The following is a 19,935-nucleotide window of genomic DNA, read 5'->3' on the forward strand; positions in this document are numbered from 1 at the left end:
AAATGCAATTCCTCGCAACTATTTTATCCCGGCGATCGAACGTATTGTACAATTTTCGATTCACACTTCGCAGTTTCTCTCTGTTAAATTTACACATGATTATTAAAAAAAAAAAAAAAAGAAAACAAAAAACAAAACAGAAACGGGAACAAGGGAGATAGGAAAATGGAAAGACACATTCTTTTTTCTTATTTTTCGTTCGTCCATAGTGTCGAAATGGACGTAAAACACGTATCTCACATGATTCGGCAATACAATCAACGGTATATTACAGAAAATAAATCGATCAACGTAATCAATTTTATAACGCTTAACGTAATGTACATGATACGTATTTGTTTAATATTATAAAAAAATAAGATGATGCATTCTGCGTGCGACGGGATTTGATATTCATACAATTATCTTTACAAGCAGCGATCAAATATACACGATACAATTCTTTTTAAAAAACTTGTTCCCATTTTATCACAGAAGTGCATACTAAATACATTAAAATTCCATTTAAATCGACTACAAAATTTCCCGCCGTGAGATCGTCGATCTCGCACACGCTTATGCACATCCATTTTCATTCAATGCCTGGGAGGGTCCGTATTTTTGTATTTATTTATTTTTTTCTTCATTTCCAGTGAACACGAACAGGATACGTTTCCGTGCGAAAATGTGTTCGTTGTTTCGCGCGTTTTTCCTGTACACACAAACATGGCACGTCCTAATCCTATGATTACGCGAGGCACAGCGTAATCGGTGCGTGTAATTCGTGGTACCAATTTCGCTGCGCCCATTTTGTTCTGTATCCGCCGCTTTTATTTCCCATTTTAAAAGCCGATTTTACTTAATTTACTTTCAAGTACTTTCCGTTCTCTACGTTCGTAGAATGTCCCTTACGCGCTAACCACTAATCTATGTACAGACGCGTTTCTACATTTAAAAAATCGAGATACTTCCGTGCGCTTCGGCCGAGGCCAATTTCATTGGTCCCATGTAACGAAATGCGATGGCATGTATATATATATATATATATATATATATATATGTATATAAAAAATAGAAGAAAATATATAAGAAGAATTGTAACGTTTAAGTAGAGTCGCAAGACAACGAGTCCTGGGTAACCGGAAGCGTGCGTGTTCCTTTTGGTTGTTCTGCTGCTTCGCTTTTAACGTGTCCCTGGATCATGGTTGTTCCTTCTGCTTCGACTCGGAAACTTTCTATACCTTTCGGCAGTAAATTAGGACCATTCGTTGTACTGTACTGTCGTAGCTTACTGCGATACAAAAGAGAAATCGAGAAAGGATCGAGGTGTTTAACCCTCGGACGGCGGAGATAGCGATAATTATCGACCTTTTCCGTTTTCGTTTTTTAAAATATTCTTTCAGATATTATTTTTCTAATATACGAAAATCATTTGGTAAAAGAATTTAGTCAAAGCATCGTAATTAACATCCGTCATTCGATGGTTAGAACGTCCTCGTGAAATAGTAGAACGTTTCTTATCACAGTCAAGGGCGAACCGCACAGATGTTTCGCACCCGAGGCAGCCTAAATTTCAATCAGATCTTTTATCATTTTCTCGAATAGCCCCGTGTACAAATTGTTGACATCTCATGATTCGTATTCGATCGCGTGAAACAGAGGTTTCCGCGATCCGAGCGAAGTAACGTTACAAAGGTGACGATTTTAAGTTGGAGAATAAAGAAGATAAAAATTAGCGTTCTTAATTCCGTTCTTTCGAAGAACGAAGCTGGTCCACGTTCGTGTTTTTGGAATGATTCTAGTTCATACCTGGATATCTGTTAAATAAGAAAAATGGAAAAATTAAAGGAACACCATGGACCGTTTAAGATTGCTCTGTAAATTGAAGATTAAACACGTTAAATGCCAAAGTGAAGACGCGTATAGTACGGCATGTTATAATTTCATTTTCCAATTGAAACTTTGCACCTGCTACCTTACGCAATTAATATAATATTCAACCTTTTTAATATATTAAATTTGTGGTGCCGGTCAGTGGTGCCCTTTTCACGACATTCAACGTGTCACAGATGTAAGTAGAAGAGAAACAATTGTCTATGCCATTAACTGCACGTCGTTCGTTAAACTTTCTTTTTAGTAGACCTAACGGAGTGGTAGGTAATACCTTTTATTTACAAGCCACGGTGAATGGCACATTAAGATTATCTTTGCACTACTTGTTCATTGTACGCACGCGCATCAACAATTTATGATGTGTGAGACACACTTTCCTTCGCGACAGTCAAACTCGCTAGGAAAATTAGCACAGTTCACGCGTCTTACGTCTAATCACAATCAAACGCGGCACTTTTCACCGAAGTGTCCTTTTCTAAGTACACTGAAGGAATGAGAAGCTGAATTTGTCCGTGTTCATGCCAATTCTTCTTCTTCTTCATCTCTTTATTTGTCTATTATACTTGAGATCGAGTCTCAATTATCTAGAACGATATCTCTCTGGCTTTCTGATTCTAACACGGAGCAACGAAACTGTTCTTATTTAATGTCTCTTTCAGGAATCTCGAAATCAAACGGTCGTTTCATTTTTCCTAAGAGGTTTCAACGGTTGCAACTCCCGTTCCAGGCGATCGAAGTCGTTGTAGTATTCGTGGTCAGATTCTTCCTCGGAACTCCTCTGTCTCACTTGAGATCCGAACGTCCCATTTGTTAAAACTTTCTCTAGGTCAGGCGTTGGAATACCTATGGTCTGTGGGGTTAGTGGTCCTTCGTCCTGGGACATTATGTACTCGGGATTATCCAGCGACGTTTTACCTTGGATAGTCAGAAACTCTGGATACTTTCGGTAACCGTTATTGACTCGCTTTGGTTCCATTTCTGTAATCAAGTAAAGTGGTTTATAATTTGCATTAGTTTTAATCATTTCCGGAGGGGATATGGGATGATAAGTGAAGGTCTCGATGGTGTTGTCTCATAGATATTCATAGATTATCATGATTTCATGCGATGCTTACCCGTAGTTTTCGAGTCTCCTATGAGATCCATGTACTGCGTGGTGTTCGTTGGCAATTGCGGTGATGGCATCAAATAATCGTCTTCGTCTAATGGCAAGTCTAACTTCAGATTACCTACTTGAGCTTGCTGGTGCGCGGAGTTCACCTCGCCGTCGAAACAATCATCCGTCACGTCGCAGTCTAGAAAAATAGTTAGAAATTTTGCTATTGATCTTATTCTCCTCTATTCTTACAGGGTGAGGAAAATAACAAAAACCATGAAAAACTCACCTCTGACACCAATCATTTTCAATGGATCCGAACAATATCTCGAACTTGAAGTGTCTGACCCCACGACGTGCCCGCAGTGACCATTCGGAGGCGCATAATGCGGATGTTGGCCAGAATTTCCTGGCTCGTGTGACGTATTTCCGTTTCTATGATTGGTGCCGTACCTCAACAACTCCCTGTCCCAATTCTGTTGGTTCTGGGGAGTGGGAGAATCGGCAGCTAGCGGTTTTCCGTTTGGCCAACAAGTTTTCACGGGTGTGTTCGGCGGAGAACCGGAAGTACTGGACGCTGAAAGACCTGGTGGAATGGGGGCTCTAGATTTCGGTTGGAGATATTCCTCCGCGTCTACTAGAGCCTCGGGTCCGTCCATGGCTGAAGCAAGATTTCGAATCATCTCCTTTTCGTCCTGTAACGTTATTAGTACCATTCGTTATTACTGGAATAAAAGTTTCTTTGTTAGATTGTTGCACGTTAAATAGATAATCACCTGCAGTGTATACGAAGGTAATCTCATGTATTTGTCGCCTTTAATAGCAAGATATCGGCCAGGATCCCTGGACATCTTAGCAAAATCTTCCGCCAATTCCTTGAAACTGGGCCTAGACTCAGCGTCCAACATCCAACACTTGATCATGATCATGTAGACATCGATGGTGCATATCGATGGCTGAGGTAACCTTTCACCTTTCTCCAACAGTTCCGGCACGTTTCGAGCAGGCACGTTCTCATACGGTCTACCGCCATAAGTGAGAACCTCCCAAATGGTGACACCAAAAGCCCAAACGTCCGACTTGTGAGTGAACACCCGATGTTGAATGCACTCCAAAGCCAACCATTTGATTGGCATTTTGCCACCTGCAGCCTTGTACTGTTCCTCGTTGATGTCCAACAGTTTGGCCAGACCGAAGTCCGTGATCTTCACGCAGTTAGACGTTTGCACGAGAACGTTTCGAGCAGCTAGATCCCGATGAACCAGCCTCCTCTCCTCCAAATACGCCATTCCTCTGGCGATCTGTGTACACCAGTTCAGTAACTCCTTCGAACCGATCTTATCTTTGAACCTACGCACGAAATCGAGCAAACAACCCAAAGGCATCAGCTGAGTGACCAGCATCATCTGCGAGGTCATGCAAACAGCCAACAGCTGAAGCAAGTTAGGATGCTCCACGCTGGCCATAATATACGCCTCATCCAGGAATTCCTTTGAAGTGTTCGCTCCTGTACCGTCGTGGAGAACTTTTATAGCCACTGGTATCTTCACGTTCTCCCCTTCCGGTACCCAGACACCTTTATAAACGTTTCCGAAAGCACCGTAACCCAAAATTCCACCTTTCCTCATCTCTTCCTCCTTAATGATACGTAATTTAGCCAGATTCGGTTTTACGCCGGTCGGACGAAGTGGCTCGTTGTCATCCAAACCAGTCAACGTCATCGTCATTTTCACTGCATTTTCCTTCGCTTTCACCCGTACACGCCAGAAGTACATAATTATGGCCGCGACCACGAGGAAGACCAGAGCAAACACAGCGACTCCTGCCAAAATCGCTGGCTGCAGTTCGTTCTCCACTTGAAAGCCGAGACCGACGGTTTCCAACGAGCAATATGGCTCACTGTCCGGTGGGAAGATCTTGTGAGGATACTCGGGAGGACAGGTTTCCGTGCAATTGAAGGTCGTCGTGTTGCCATCAATGTCTTCATCCTGAAATGAGAGAATGAACTGTAAGTACAAAATAGGGTAGATGTATGGAAATACGGAAATATACTACGTACAATATGGATCTTGTAGTTTCGACATTTGTAACACTGATTTGGTTCGGGTCCAAAACATCCTCGGCATTCGCTGAAGCACGGTATGCACCGTTGAGTATCGGCGTCCGCGAAATGGTCCGCAGGACACTCGTCCTCGCACTGCTCTCCCTTTTTATATTTCATACATTCCTGACAGACGTGCTCGTGGAAACCGTATCCGGTACATTTCTTGCAACGCGGGTGGCACTCGCGGCAAACAGCTTTCCCTGCCAAAGGCTTCAGAGCTCCTTGTTCTTGAGGGCTCACCCATTCGTAGTAATGCCCTGGTGGTGTGAATAAAATTAATATAAAATTATTCGATTATTCGCGTGTTTTTCTTTTCTTTATCGAGCCACTTACCGTCAGGGCAGGGTTCCCTTTTCTGCAGACATCCTTCAGGTACATGGCCGTTCATGATCGCCTTATCGCAGCTGTGGCATCCATTAGGGCCAATGTTGTTTTCAGGTCCCTCGCAGCCACCCACGCAGTTCTCGTGACAATCTTTGCACTGGCCATTGTCGTTATACTTCGAGGACGGACATTCTGGCACGCAGAACGGACCGTCTCGCGCGTGTTTGCATTTCGTGCAGTGTTCCGCGTTTGGTCCGGTGCAAGAACCGTCGCACTCATCGTGGCACAGCTTGCACGTCTTCTCGTCCGCTTGGTAGATTCTAGAATGACACAAATAATTCGTGTCAGTGGATTTCTACGGCTACGGCCATGGAACGAGGTCGAGAGTATAAGCGTTATACGCGAAACAAAAGTCTCCTCAGGTATCCCTGTAGTTTACCTTCGATCCACAATCTGAGGCAGGCGAATTTAAGCATAACAAAAGTAAAACGGGTTATTTATGTTATCACAGAGATCGTTGAAGTTTATCGTAGCATTTCGAGTATTTCGAGTATATCCTTACCCTGGCGCCGTGCAATCTTGAAGACAATCGTTTCCCAGAATGAAATTCTTGCAGGATAAACATTGAGCTGGACCGGGACCCCAACAACCCTCCTCGGAACACTGCTCGTCGCATACCAATCCATCTTTGACTGAAATTGTAAAATTCTCGATATTGTTCCTCTATTTTTTTTTTCACTTGCAAATATTGATTAAAAATCTCTCTTGAAAATACTCACTGCATTCACTTTCGTTCCGATTATTCGACAACAGACTCTCATGCTCGGAGGATTTTTTGATTCTAGTCCAATTGATGCTCTGAGCGTAACAAAGGTTCTTATTCTCCAAAATCGCGATAGATCCGGAATAGATCTTCTTCAGAGAGCTCAGCCCAAACGAGACCAACGACGTCTTCACGATGTACAACGATGCAAAGTATTCCGTCAACGTTCTCCCACCAATTACCTCCAAGTTCCGGAAATACGACAAGTTCTTGAAGTCCTTGTGGTCTCCTTGGATGTTCAAGAATCCAGTGATCTCCTTCAACGTGCTGAACACCTCGAGTTTGTCGGGATGCATTTTCTCGTACCGTTTACCGAAACTGAAGTTCGGATAAACGTGTTGGAAGCCTTGAAAACTTTGATCCAGTATGGTGATCGAACCCTCGATGATCGTGCAGTCCTTGAAGCTGTCTATGTTGCCGGAATGCACTTTCTCGACGCCTTTGCAAGTTTTCGGGCAAGGACCGTCGCAAGGAACGCATTCGCCGTTTAGAGCTTTCTTCTTCGGGGGACAGGACCTTACGCAAGCGCCGTTGTCTTTCAAAAGGTGTTCGGGACACCTTCTCACGCAGGTTGCACCGTACGCATACTTTCCGTCGGGATTAGCCTCCCACGAGTATGTCGTTGGATTGTACCTGAAACGAACGTCCTCCTCTTTTAATGCCAGCTCGTAAACTTTAAACGGGATCCGAACTTACAACCGGAAAATCAATCCTAGCGAACAGCCAAGATTTATGGACGATAAGGTTACTGTTGTAAAACGTTCTTATATTTCTTCATAGGGGTAAAATATTTAATTTTACGAGCAAATTATTGAAACGACAAGTAACATAATCCTACTGTGATTTAAGTTGTTGTATAATCAAGTGATTGATTTTGAATTGCCAATTCAATTATTTAAAAATTCTATGATTAAAATTGTAAATAATTATACGTAATTGTAGCTTGCTTAAATCGAACGTTAATTAAGATACAAGTACGAAACTCTTGACTTTTACTCGATCCCAGGGAAGAAGACGCGACCGGGTTCCTTAATGATGCGGCTGATCTACTTACTTTTGCATGGGCGGGCATTCCTGCGTACACACACCGTCGTCGAAGAAGTTTTTACACGCGATACAGTCGCTCTGTTTCGGTCCCGTACAGCCACCGGCGCAAAAAAGATGGCAACACTCCCGCGGATTGGGTCCGAAGCACCTGCCCTGCCAGCATTGCGGGGAACAGTTCGTCTTTGAGTATTTCTGACAATTCTCAGGCCCTTCGCCCCAGCAGCCTTGCTCGCAGCTCTTATCGCACGGCGAGCAAACGCGTTCCGGCGACGTGAAATTGTACACGTAAATGTACGTAGCACTCTGACTGGTGATTATTTCGTCCCAGTTGATCGTACGTATGTGGCACAGGTTGTAGTTGTTGTACATGCCCACGCTCCCGTTGAGGATATCTGGCGAGGACATTCGATCAGATGATCTTCTTCGTGCATATCCCATCGATCGGAAGTTATAAAAATTCATATAAGTACACTCACCTCTGAGGGCCGGCATCTCCAAGTTCTGCATCTGGCACATCGTAACGAACAACGCGAACTCTTCGGCGTGGATGTTGAGCTTGAAGAGGGTTCTACCGCGTATGATCTGCAATCGCGGCAAAACGATCTTCCTGACGTCCACGTGGCTGATGAGCACGTAACCGGTGACTTCCCGTATGTACTGGAGGAAACTGAGGTCGAAGGTCTCGTTCTGGAGCCACGTGATCTCCAGGTTGCCGTCGACATAAGTACAGTTGGTGTACCGGTCTCGAAGATTCCGGTAGTGGTGTTGTTTGTTGGACGGAACGGACAGGCGGCCATTGGTACCGATACAAACTGCAACAAAGAACGGCAGTAAAATTATTTGAAATCCTTAACTGTAAAATAAAATATTGTTATGGAGAAGTATTCAATTCCTAACTGTATAAAGGATTAATGGAAAGTACAATAAAGTTTATACGATTGCTGATCGCGTCGTCGCAGTGACATTTTCTACAACGGGCTGAGATATAGAGTGGTCGCGCGACTTCCGTGCGTCGACGACCCTCTCTGTTCGTAGAATCACCAAGTGGAACGGGCTGAGGTCGCCACCCACATCGTCGAAAGCGCTTCTCCTGATCTATAGATAGCTTTCTAAGCTTTGAAAGCGTGCCGTGCGCCGGTGGGCGAACCACTTCCACAACACGCCAAGCGCACGCGCCCAACTTTGTTGTGTAACAATGTTTCACGGATCTTGGAACTCATCGAAACGTCAGCTGATAAATCTTTCGAAATTCATCTATTCGCGTTCGCGGCAACGATTTCGAAACGTCGCGCGTCTTCGACGTCTCGCGTAACTCAATTAAAAGTTAATGGAACAGGAATGAAATGTCCGACGATCGTGTCGACGAAAAAACCTTAATAACCGCAATTATCATTCGCGCCACCGAGCAGGTAGCCGATATCGCAGCAATATCATTCATAACTTCGCTAATAACCGGAACATCGATCGGCCGCCGTTCGGGGGCCAGTCACGCCCCTGGACAAAAAGCATCATCGATGATCGACAGACGTCTCGTCTTTTCTTCCGAACTTCTTCGTCTGTTTACATCTTCGTTCCGGCGGGATACGATCCGTCGGATGGTTCACGAAACGCATCGTCGCCGGCGTCGCGGCGCATAGTCGCACGTAGCAGGACCCATCTTGCGGAATTCGGGGATGCGCGTTCCATCGACCGTTCGGTTCGCTCCCCGAAAGGGCGGTCTTAATCTGACCCTGCGATCGGAATCATGCGAAAATAATTGCGCAACGACAACCTTCTTGCGGCAGCGGTGGAGAACAGCAGGTTAGAGAATAAGACCAGAACGGTGTATCATCGGCTGGGGTGGCGGAGGGAGGAGAATCCGGGCCCAAGGAAGAAGCGTTGGAACGGAGAAACCGGGCCCTGGTATTTTGTAGCGACCAGATGCTGCTGCGACCCGTACCCCCTCGAAGACGAATGCAGAACGCGGACCACGGCGCCACGAACTACGGGAATGCGGATCGACCGTGGATCTGCATCGCTCCGGGATTCTCGTCGGCCGATGTAAGCTACACGGACCCTTGCTCAACTTTCCTACGGTTTGCCCCCTCGGAAGATTAATGTCCTAATCGTTCGGTAAGATAAGAAAGAGTCGCGGTTTTTGCGCGGGAAACGCGCTCCCCGATTTCTGACCGCGATGATGGCAGGAACATCCTCCTCTGCGAGCAAGAAGCTCATTAGGGTTATTAAATTATTGGCGGTATTTGGTATCATCGGTCGAAGGGAACTACCTTGCGAATGGTGAAGATGGTTTCAGGCTATGTTCTGGGAACGAGCATGGGATCTTTTTAATCATTAGCTTTACGATTGTAAAATGAAATAAAAATGTAAAGATACAAACAAACTAAAGGTACACGATATTGCAGAAGATTAATGTAACAAGATATTTTCCTTGCAAATACGCCTGGAATTTCGTTTGAAAGAATTTACAAATGTAACAAGCTCGTGTCGTACATGGGATAAATTCGCGTTTGTCGATGGGGTCCTCGTTTTCCTCGAAAGTTCCTTCGCATTCGCATACCAACGTGCTAATTAGCGAGGTTCGCGCGTATACTTGTAACGTTATTGCCGGCCGCGTATGCGGATCGTTCGAGATGCGGCTCCGTGTAAAACTAGTCGAAGGGCGACTTCCGCTAACTGGAGGCGCCCCGTCAGTTTCCTTTTCAGGCAACGCCAGGGTTCTGAACTCTCGTACATCTCTCGACATCTCGTCCGTCCGTCTGTTCGTTTGCTATTTTACAAGAGAATCCTTCCTCTCTCCGTTCGTTTCCCTTTTATATTCAGCTCGACGCGGGCATCTCTTCGTTCCACTTTGCTTCGTGACGAGCGAAACGGCCATACGATGGAAATCTTACGGCAGCAGAAGTATAAGGAGCGCTCGTTTCGAACCCTCCAGGGACGCGTCGATCCCGTTCTCCTCTTCTTCTCTTCCCTTGTTTCTTCGCAACTTTTCATCGCGGTTGTACGATTCAACTTCACGCTTCGGGCTCGAACGATACGAGTTCTGAGATCTATCGTGTTATTCGCAAAATATATATATATTTTTTTAAATGTCCGTCTCACCCAAAGTAACTCTGAAAACCCACAAAAGTTCATAAAAGTCTGCCGGAGCTACGAATGTGTCGAAGTATACGGCGCGACAGGACGAAAACGAGCTTTCACGACGTAACTGTAGGTAACTGAATTACGAGACAGTGGATGGGACCACTGTTGTCTGGTGGTTCGTGGTCCATCAAACCGAAAGTTACGGCCAACAGCCGGGTAAAAAGGAAGAAGAACGCGCGATAACCGAACGGCCATTTAGACAAGGGAGAAAAGTGGTAGTTGGGGCAGAAGTGTCGGGTCCAGGTCGACCAACCAACACGTTCTACCTCCGAGACCTGCTACGAAATTCATTGGTGAATTTTAAAGCCTCGGGGTACGCGAAGGCTGCAGAAACGTGGCAATTATCCTCGAGAACGGGGTTACGAAAATTACCGGGCGAACCCCTTGGTCGGGATTAAAATTCTCCTAAATTTACGACGCCTGCGCGCTTCCGAAAGACAATGGTGATGTATCGATTACGGGTTTGGGTGCGAATCCCGACGTTCCTCTAATCATCCGCAGGATTCTAGGAACGTTTGCTCGACTCGGGTGCTGAGTTTCGCGCTAGATCCCTCCTGGGTCTGCAGCTTCGGGTCTGTGCTTCTATCATGTAGAATTAAGAGCGATCTTTGATGTTCAACGTATATAAAATTGCGTTTTTACCCTTGGGTGGCGCCAGACTTAAATCTGTCTGATATCAAGGAGAGCCTGTTTATAATTTCCAATGGCTATTCAACAATTTCAAATTAAACCAAATTCCAGAAGGATCGGTTATTCGACTCACTTTTAAATCTTTCGTTTACGAATTTCTTCGAGAGATCGGTAAAAAATCTGCAGCTTTGAATCAGGCAAACGAGCTCGAGTAATTCAAGCCGATGCATAATGTATCATCCATTGGATTCCCGTTGGAAGAAGCCATCGCCACGTGGACTCGCCAATGAGTGAATCGGCCGGCAAAAAGCACGGGATGATGTTCGCGGTACAGAGGGGAGAGACGAACGAGACACAGGGGAAGTAACGACGTTCGATCGGTCGGACGCGAAATCGAAATCCCGCGGCGAGACTTCTTTTGTGAGCTGGAAGAGTTGTGCGCTCGCCGCGGGTCCGGCGACCACCTTCTAGGAGGCCGAGCGTCGATTTTTATGCGCCACTTTAGGACGCCGTTAAAGGGCCAAAGTAATACGAAATAACCGCACGCCCGATGGCGGCGGTGCCGGCGCCGCCGACGTCGTTTATTTCGCCTCGTAAACATCGATACACACACCGCTCGCTCCTCGATCCTTGCCGATCGCCACGGATCCGCTCGTGTCGGCGAGGATCGCCGACGAAATAAAGACCGGCTATCGTAAACGCGCAAAATAACCGACGTGGCGGCGGTTCCTTCCGAGGCGGATCTGGACGGGCGCGGGAAGAAAGAAAAAAAAAAAATCGCCGGTGAGAAGAGACACAGAAGGTAGAGGCAGAGAAGAAGATGGCCAGCCTGGAAGCTCGAAAGGGAAACAATAATTTAGGAACACCGGTTCAGGCGAGAGACCGAACGCCGAGGAACAATGGACTCCTTCCACCTCGAAGCCGAAGCTCGTCGTACCGCATCGAACACCGAGACACTGATTCTCTAATAAAAGTCACCGTGTAAACACGAGTTTGCCATCCTCTGACGCACTGCAACGGGCCCGGCAAACGTTACGATCCCTGACTTCTGACATATCCCGCCCGAAGGGTTAGATAAAGGGTTGTACGCATTGTTGCGGCTTTATTTAAGCCTCGGTTACGCGAGAATTAATGCGCACGCCGGTGGCGTTCTTTATTCGATACCTTGAAACTGAACGCGAGATTTAGGGATTTGTTTTCAAGGGATGGAAAGGTGGCTTTTCTTGCGATTGTTAATCGAGTGATAATTAAATATTGAAATATTATTAGAACTTGATCATGTGGTGACAAATGAAATGTAACATGACATTCTTTCAAATAAAGAAATTAAAATGTGCAAATCAAATTCGTCATGGTTTGATACATATACAGGGTGTTAAAAAATACCCTGAAGACCTCTACACCACTGGATAGATCACGAAAAATCGAAGTGAAAAGTTCTTAATCTATTAGTGGGTCATACGTAGGCGTTTAGTGAAGGAGGAGAGGGTTTCGTCTCCCCGGACGCTTTTGGTTCGGTCCGGGGACCGCTAGGTGGCGGTGAGATGAGCAGTGTTCTCGCTGGCGGTCGCCCAGCATGCAGTTCGTATTATAGGAGTTCTGACAGATGATTCCGAGACGAAACACCTTTTTCTCCCCTCTCCTACATATGTATATACATGCACCCTGAACTCCATTATCGTAGGAGGTTTCTCGATATTGCTTTTCAAACGAATACACCTCCGGGAATAATATAACACCTCCTGGAATCTCGGTCGATTTCCTTGCTAACCGCATGCCTCTTCCCTCGATTCAAATAACTTTTGTCTCGCTCGAGCTATCGAGGGCTGTTCGAAAAGTAAACACACCGATTGTCCGAGCTGTGATAAGGAAAATCGAAGGATCCCGTAAGAACCGGTTCGCGATATCCCGCGGTCACTATCTCATGAATTCAACCGCATCACTTCTCGCCGCACATAATGACGACTTGCTTTTTTTCCGATCGCGATCCGCTTCGCGCACGAACCGCCATTATATCTCTGCCGATTCTTTTTCTCCGTTCCTGCGAACGCGCATCGATCAGATCGAAAGCGACGCGGAAAATGATTGCGAACACGCCTCGCACCGAAGACGAATCGCTTCGTCATCTCGATCGGGACAAATTATAGGCGGATTGGTTTTAAATATATTCTCGAATGGGTGGAATCAAATTTAACCCTTCCGTGGATTATAGGAGCTGCAGTTCTAATTATTAAGAATACCTAATTTTTGAATTTAACCTTTCAATTTTCTATTTTACGTTACTTTTTCTTTTAATTATTCAGATCAAGGTTTTTACCTTCTTTAATTAATCTAAAACGCTAAAAAGCAGAAGGCCACGGGGGAAGAGTTTAATTCACACTTTCATCTTTTGCTACGTTTCTGTTTGTTGTACTATCGGGTAGAGAACACCCTGTATAAATGATGCGTATACGTTATAACCGTAGCATAACCATCCCAGGGCGTAACATTAATAGCTTTATGGTTTATTGCTTTCGAGTCTGCGGTTAAGTTCCTCTCTGCTCCCTACGGGGCAACTACAGCAACGATTTCTCCTTCAAAGATCGTGCACTTTTATTTTCGTTACTCAACATCCCTTTGGAAGATTCAGTAGATCAATTCGATTATTGCTCTCCCGAATGATTTGCAAGAATTCCTTGAAATAAATTCCTTTTATATTTTTACAAATAACGAAAATATTCAAGTGGTCTGTTTCTTTTGACTCGCCCTGTACATTGTATTAGATAAACCGAAGACAAGAACTGAACAGTAACATAATAACTAACTTTAGCTTAACTCTGCTGTGTTAGTAGTCAAGACTGTCAGACAAGTTAAAAAAAAAGAAAAACGAAACGAGCAATAATCTATGCTGAAATAAAAACATTTCGTCTGACATTTTACACGGTTATTCAATTTGAATTCATGTTCTTTCGAAATTCGATTGTGTCGACCGCGATCGTTTATCGAAAGCCATTCGAGATTTTTGAGCGTCACGCTTCTCTGACTTCGAATCCCGTTCGCAATAATTCTAATATATCCGGATATACCTCACGTTTCACACTATCACAGCTTGCACGAAGTATGAATTAATTGCGCTAAACCTTGTTTTCGTTTACCTTCAAGTTCACAATTATTCCTGAATTTTACAATGCTGTCGATGAACAAATAAACTTTCTGTTAAATTGATTTTAATACAAATTTATGAGAAAAGGATATCTATATAACAGATATTTTCTTACCTAATCTTGTGTTGTTTCAAACTGCAACAATTACACGAATTATAGGGAATAAAACCTTTCTACAGTAAATACGTTCTCTATTTCTAAAATTCATGCAGAAATGCACAAGTCGAGAGGAAAATTGTTCGTAATGATATGGTTAGCGCGGCGAGAGGAAACACTTGACGCATAATGCTCGATTACGTAAATCATTTTTACACTATTACGTAAGTCGATCTAATTCTCCGGTTTGCTTTGGTATCGCGTGTTTTCAATTATCGCTCGTCCATTTCGTCAGCGCGAGGTGTGAAAAAAGACGCGGCGCGGGAAATTTAAATTCGTTCGGCGAAGACGCGTTTCGCGGTGGATCGCGATCGTCGTTTCGAAGGAGTCATTTTCTTCGTTCTCTCATATCCATCATTCGGACGCGTTAATACATTCAGGGCAGAGGCGAGGAAGTAAGGACGAATCGAAATGAAATACGGAGGGCAACACGGACAAGGAACGAACGACGGCATGTGGAATGTGCTTTGTTCCAGCTTCTCTCTCGCATCGACGCCTCGAGCGTTCTTCGCGTCTCGTTTCATCCTCCTGTTCGCCGGTTGTTTCTCGATCTTTCTCATCCTCATCTCACCTCGACAACCTCAGCAGCCGAGTCGAACCTTTCGTTGCTGTCGAGAGCACGCGAATTTGCTGAGGTTGCCCTCTCGACTGCTGCATGTACGTCGGTGAAATTAGGAGTTTTTTTCTGGAATGAGCAAGTCCTTCAGAGATTTAGAAATTTAAAAATTTTAGAATTTTAAAATTTTGGGAAGCTAAAGGTTTGGAATCTTAAAATTTTAGAACATTTTGGGGGGACCAAGCCCACCCTGGTCCCTACCTACTAAATAGACCTCAACGAAACGACTAAATAAAACAGTGTGTTAAGTAAAAAAACATTATGTGGTACATATGAAGGGAAAGGTTAATTGCTTTATTCATTTCCGTTCTGAAGAAACGAGAACACGCTTCGTTGTTCTGGTTCTCAGTAATTGAAACAGCTCGTTGTGTAGGCCATTCAGATCGTCGTTAGATAATCATTGTTTTATTCATTGTTTGTTTTTCAAATGACACCATTAAACGAATGATTGAGAAATTAGAAATAACATATGTACATTGAACTTTGCCCGACAACAACAAACTGTTGCATTTAAATGCTATTTAGGAGACAAAGAAGAGAAGAGAAGATGAACTAGTCCGCGGTCAACGCGTTGAAAGAGCGACCGGTGTTAACAATGGAAACAGATACATATCTAACTCGATTTCATGGTCGAAGGTCACGCATGAAGATCCTACTTGAACCAGTATGGTCAAGGTCGTCGCGTCCAACCTTCTATGAATCCTTGAAAAAAAAACCATGCGATTCGATTGACGAGATCGGCCATTTCTGCGATCCGAGAAACATACATTATTTTGTATATCGTATCCTGCTTTTTATTTCGGCTCGGTTACATGGTTCGCTTCGTCGGAAATGGACACCAGCCTTTGTATGCCTTCGTAACTTTAAACAATATCCACAAATCATGGCTCGGACATGGCGAAGCAATCTCGACATAGACATTTATAACGACGTTTATTTATATCATCAGATAGGATTGTTTTTCATCGATTGTAAGAGCGAAAAGAATGGACAATAAAATTTGTATTATAATTTGATATTATACGATGAGTTGAAAGTATATGTGTAACCTTTATTTCTGATCATTCTTGCAATAAATATAAAACGTTTGACATTCTGTTATGAATATTTACGATTACATCACTGCTTGACAATGATAGTGGCAAAACTAAAAAAATGTAAATTTTGAAGGAATAACTTTTAAAAAATTCATATTTTTGAAAATTATCTAGAATATTTTGAAGAATTTTAAATATGAGGTTTCGCTTAATTTTTAAATATAATATAAAATAATAGTTCAATAATAATCTGAATAAGTCCAATTTTAATTGTGAAACAATGTCAGACTCGACCAAGGCATATCGGTAAAGTTGCAATAGATGTTACTTTCACCCCCACAAGGATTCTAAAATTATGAGATATCGATGTATCGACTAATAAATCATTTCGTTGGCTGGCTCGTGGATTCGCAACGGCCAACGTACGCGTATAACTCGCGCCTTGGATAACAATCTCTTTCTCCCTTTCGAGTGGTTTCACCAGCTGCGACGCGAAGGGAGATTTTAATACATGAGCGAGCTGAGATGCGAGTTAGCCATGGTCCTACCTATGGGATCGCTGAACCCCAGATAAACACGCAGATACGAAAACTCGACACGTTCGCCAGGTTGTACCTTTTGAAGAACGCGTCCTCTGCCCTCGGATTTTTCTTGTAACGTTTTAATTGCCATCACGAGTGTTGCTCATCGCGCTAACAAGATTTTATCTACCGTAATTGTTAATTTCGTTAGTTTTCAGAAATTGATCGGATCAGACATGCGAGGCACTCTTACGCGCTATGTTCCATTTATGTTTCAATTTTCAGATTTTCAGTCATTTAAACTGTTTGCACATATGTACATATAGAATTTATACTGATTGTTCTGTGTAATTTGTCACACGTGTGTGACGTCGATTTCTATTTAACATGTTCGTTATCATCCATCCACGACGACCATGAATTTATATTTTAAAATGGACTAAAATCATTTTAAATTAAACAATCCATGGAAAACAAATTTTCCAATAGCGAGGGTAAACACATACAAATTTTATATAAAAATATAAAACATTTTTTAATCACGAATATTTTAAAAATGATTTTGTTTTCGAATAACCTTCTTTAATATTCAAATATCTTTTCAATTCTGCTACTCTCTCGTCCAGTATCAAGTAGATACACGTTCGACGTTTAACGCGGAGGGCATCGAGCAGACGTCTAGAAAAGGAATCGCGTCGATAGATCTAGATCGCGGTAGCTCGCGATCGATCTATTGCGCTTGGATCGCGTATCGGGCGTCGACCACCCTCGAAGAGGCGTACGTCTTCCTCGAGAGCATTTCTTCCTTTTCTCCGCTCAAAGAACGAAGGAAGTAGGAAGAAGAACACGACGATCGCGTCAGAGATCCCGACGTACATTAACTCGGGATCGATACAGGCGCCATGGATCGCGATGCGAGCAACACATGTTAATTTCCCTAACTCGTGGGAACTCAGTCGAGTTTATTCGAGATATCTTTCGTATCTCGATCCATGCCTCGTCGTTTTTCTCTCCTCGGGTTAGCCCGATAATCGTAACGATCCTGTACACCTACGTGGGCGTGTACCTCGCTCGATTCTGCTCGAGATTTCGCGTAATAAGCGAGGATCGCGTACCGATTTAGCCGCAGGCCGATACAGTTTAACTTCCGCGATAGATTGATAGCTCGTTCCTACACTTCTTCCTTCTTTCGAAAGTGTATAATATCGCGGTGAATTCGATTCATTTGAGATTCCACAGTATGCCTGATCGTTGGTTTATACTACTGGCAGAGTGTATTTTAGAAGTGGAAAGATTCATAATTTCATCGGCATATCTAATGATATCTAATGTGAAAATTAAATAGACAATTTTTAATCCCCAATATTTGTAGCTGGTGGATTTGCTCCAACACTGGATGAAATATAATTTGAAATACCTAACATTTGAAAAACTTATTCCAAGAAATAAAATATCTAGTACATGCTTCGTTAAATAAAATCATAAGAATAGATCAGATAGTGAGTATAGTTATGAAGTAGTCAGATTCGTTAGAAGCATTCAAAGCAGTAGAATAGAAGAAGATTCGACGGAACATTGCAAACTGTTTCGTTGGTTGCACGACGAATTGCCTTTGAATGTGCAAAGCGTCCCGCTGTACAGCGCCTATTGTTCGATCCATCGAACTCGACACCCTAACAATCGTTCTCGATTCCTTCCCGCTGTTCTGGATTTATGATCGTTTCGATTACCTCTGGCCGAGGTACTGACTTTCTTTCCAATGTTTCGCGATCGGTTTCTACGATACCGGTACCAAATGGATTTCCTTGCATCAATATAATTGTTAGAGTATCGGTAACCACATTTCCATTCCTGGTACAGGTTCTTTGTACACTTATTCGTGTATAAAGCAGAATATTTATACTACACCGTTGTTGCACCCGAGTGTACAAGACTCCGTCTTTCTAGTATCAATTTTTATTATTTTCTTTTATCCATCTTCTCAGTAAAGCGGAAAAATGCAATAATTTGTCGCAAGCAAGAAGAACAAGCTAAGAAAAGCAAGAAACAACAGTTTGCATCGTGTGAGTTCTTAAAAGCTAAGTCTGAATGCAAACCCGGTGGATGAAATTCCGTTTCCCTCCTCGAGGACATCTGTCGACCTTGTTGAGTGTACGATTCGCTAGTGTCGGAATGCAAGCGGCGGATTTCAGCGACACAGGTGATTACCGAGCAATTAAAGTCCTCGAGGGACAGGGTGGATATCGTTGACAAGAACACGAGATTGATATAAACGGTGCTCGCGTTCGGGCAAGAAATTCGATTTCCCACGTGAACCTCGCCACTTTCCCAACATAATTTCGTGTTTTCTCCTTCAAAACAAAAATCTTGTTGATCGCGACGAGGCATTGCAGGGATTCTTTCGATACGTTGCAATTTTTGCAAGAGACGAAATTTGTAAAATTTTATTTTGTAAAAATATCAAATACTTTACTTAATATTTTTAAACATTATACTACATATAGAACACCGCGTAGTCTCTTTCACAAACTGTTCTTCTATCCCTTATCCTAGGGAAGTTGTTCGTATCCATTTTTCCTATTCAATCTCTGTACGGTTCTCCTCGATTTGCAATCAATGAAAAAAAAAAACCCACCCACTCTCGCTTCTCACTCGCACCGATGTCCACCCACATTTCGTTCGCAGACCTGTCGGTGCTTGGCAAGAGAACGAACTGCCGTTCGCTATCCATCAAGTAGCTTGGAAATGTTGAAAGACCCAAAGGTGTCGGCCTGACTTTTCGCCCGCCCCACCTTTCGACCTGACCGGCATCGCGCAGGGATCTATTCTTCGTCTTCAGGGAAGATGGTGATGGAACGAGTACGAATATTCTGGGATGGGAACGATGGATCATTTCGCACCGCTGAATCGTTCGGTTTATCTTCTCAAGATCCGTTCAATAGCCGGTTCCGCTGCTGTTCGTATCGAAGGACGATTGTTCTATTGTTAAGGTGGAAGCTTCTGAACAGGCATTGCGAATGGAACTACTCACGATGCTAAGGTGCAGTTGGAACGATTTAATGCTTCAATGAGTTTTGAGTACTATTGAACTTATTGTTAGTACAATTCCAAAAATTCGGGTTTGGAATCTTTTTCGAATTTTTCGGGCACCCACTTTCCCTAATTACCATAAGTAGGTTTAGTCGCAGTCCATTAACATGAAAATGGAAAAATTGTTAGTTGATATTTTAATGAAAATTATAGAAATTTGCAATACCTTATTTAACTTATAAAATTTTTTCGAAGCACAAGAAGAAAATGAAGGTTGAATTTTTTGACGTGTAACAATTTTGACGCACTTGTTACCGTCTCCCCTGAAAGCTGTCTCCGTTTACCTCTCCGGGCAAATTGCGAAATGCATCAGGTGAAAATGATTAATAAGGCTA

General features: G+C 43.4%; 1 protein-coding gene across 3 annotated transcripts in view; it reads right to left on the bottom strand.

The window, feature by feature from the left end:
• Positions 1-99: 99 nt before the first annotated feature.
• Egfr (epidermal growth factor receptor) overlaps positions 100-19,935 on the bottom strand; it is a 130,404-nt gene continuing 110,568 nt past the window's right edge. For all 3 annotated transcript variants that reach the window (XM_034339994.2, XM_034339992.2, XM_034339993.2), the window contains 10 exons: positions 7,743-8,078; positions 7,274-7,658; positions 6,176-6,852; positions 5,959-6,088; positions 5,406-5,716; positions 5,028-5,329; positions 3,745-4,956; positions 3,258-3,663; positions 2,988-3,167; positions 100-2,850 (listed from right to left, as the gene is read on the bottom strand). In XM_034339994.2, coding sequence (XP_034195885.1) covers positions 2,543-2,850; positions 2,988-3,167; positions 3,258-3,663; positions 3,745-4,956; positions 5,028-5,329; positions 5,406-5,716; positions 5,959-6,088; positions 6,176-6,852; positions 7,274-7,658; positions 7,743-8,078 — 4,247 coding nt within the window. In that variant the 3' untranslated portion in view covers positions 100-2,542. The remainder of the gene's footprint in view (positions 2,851-2,987; positions 3,168-3,257; positions 3,664-3,744; positions 4,957-5,027; positions 5,330-5,405; positions 5,717-5,958; positions 6,089-6,175; positions 6,853-7,273; positions 7,659-7,742; positions 8,079-19,935) is intronic.

The sequence above is a fragment of the Osmia lignaria genome, chromosome 10 (assembly GCF_051020975.1).
Source record: "Osmia lignaria lignaria isolate PbOS001 chromosome 10, iyOsmLign1, whole genome shotgun sequence".
Lineage (NCBI taxonomy): Eukaryota > Metazoa > Arthropoda > Insecta > Hymenoptera > Megachilidae > Osmia > Osmia lignaria.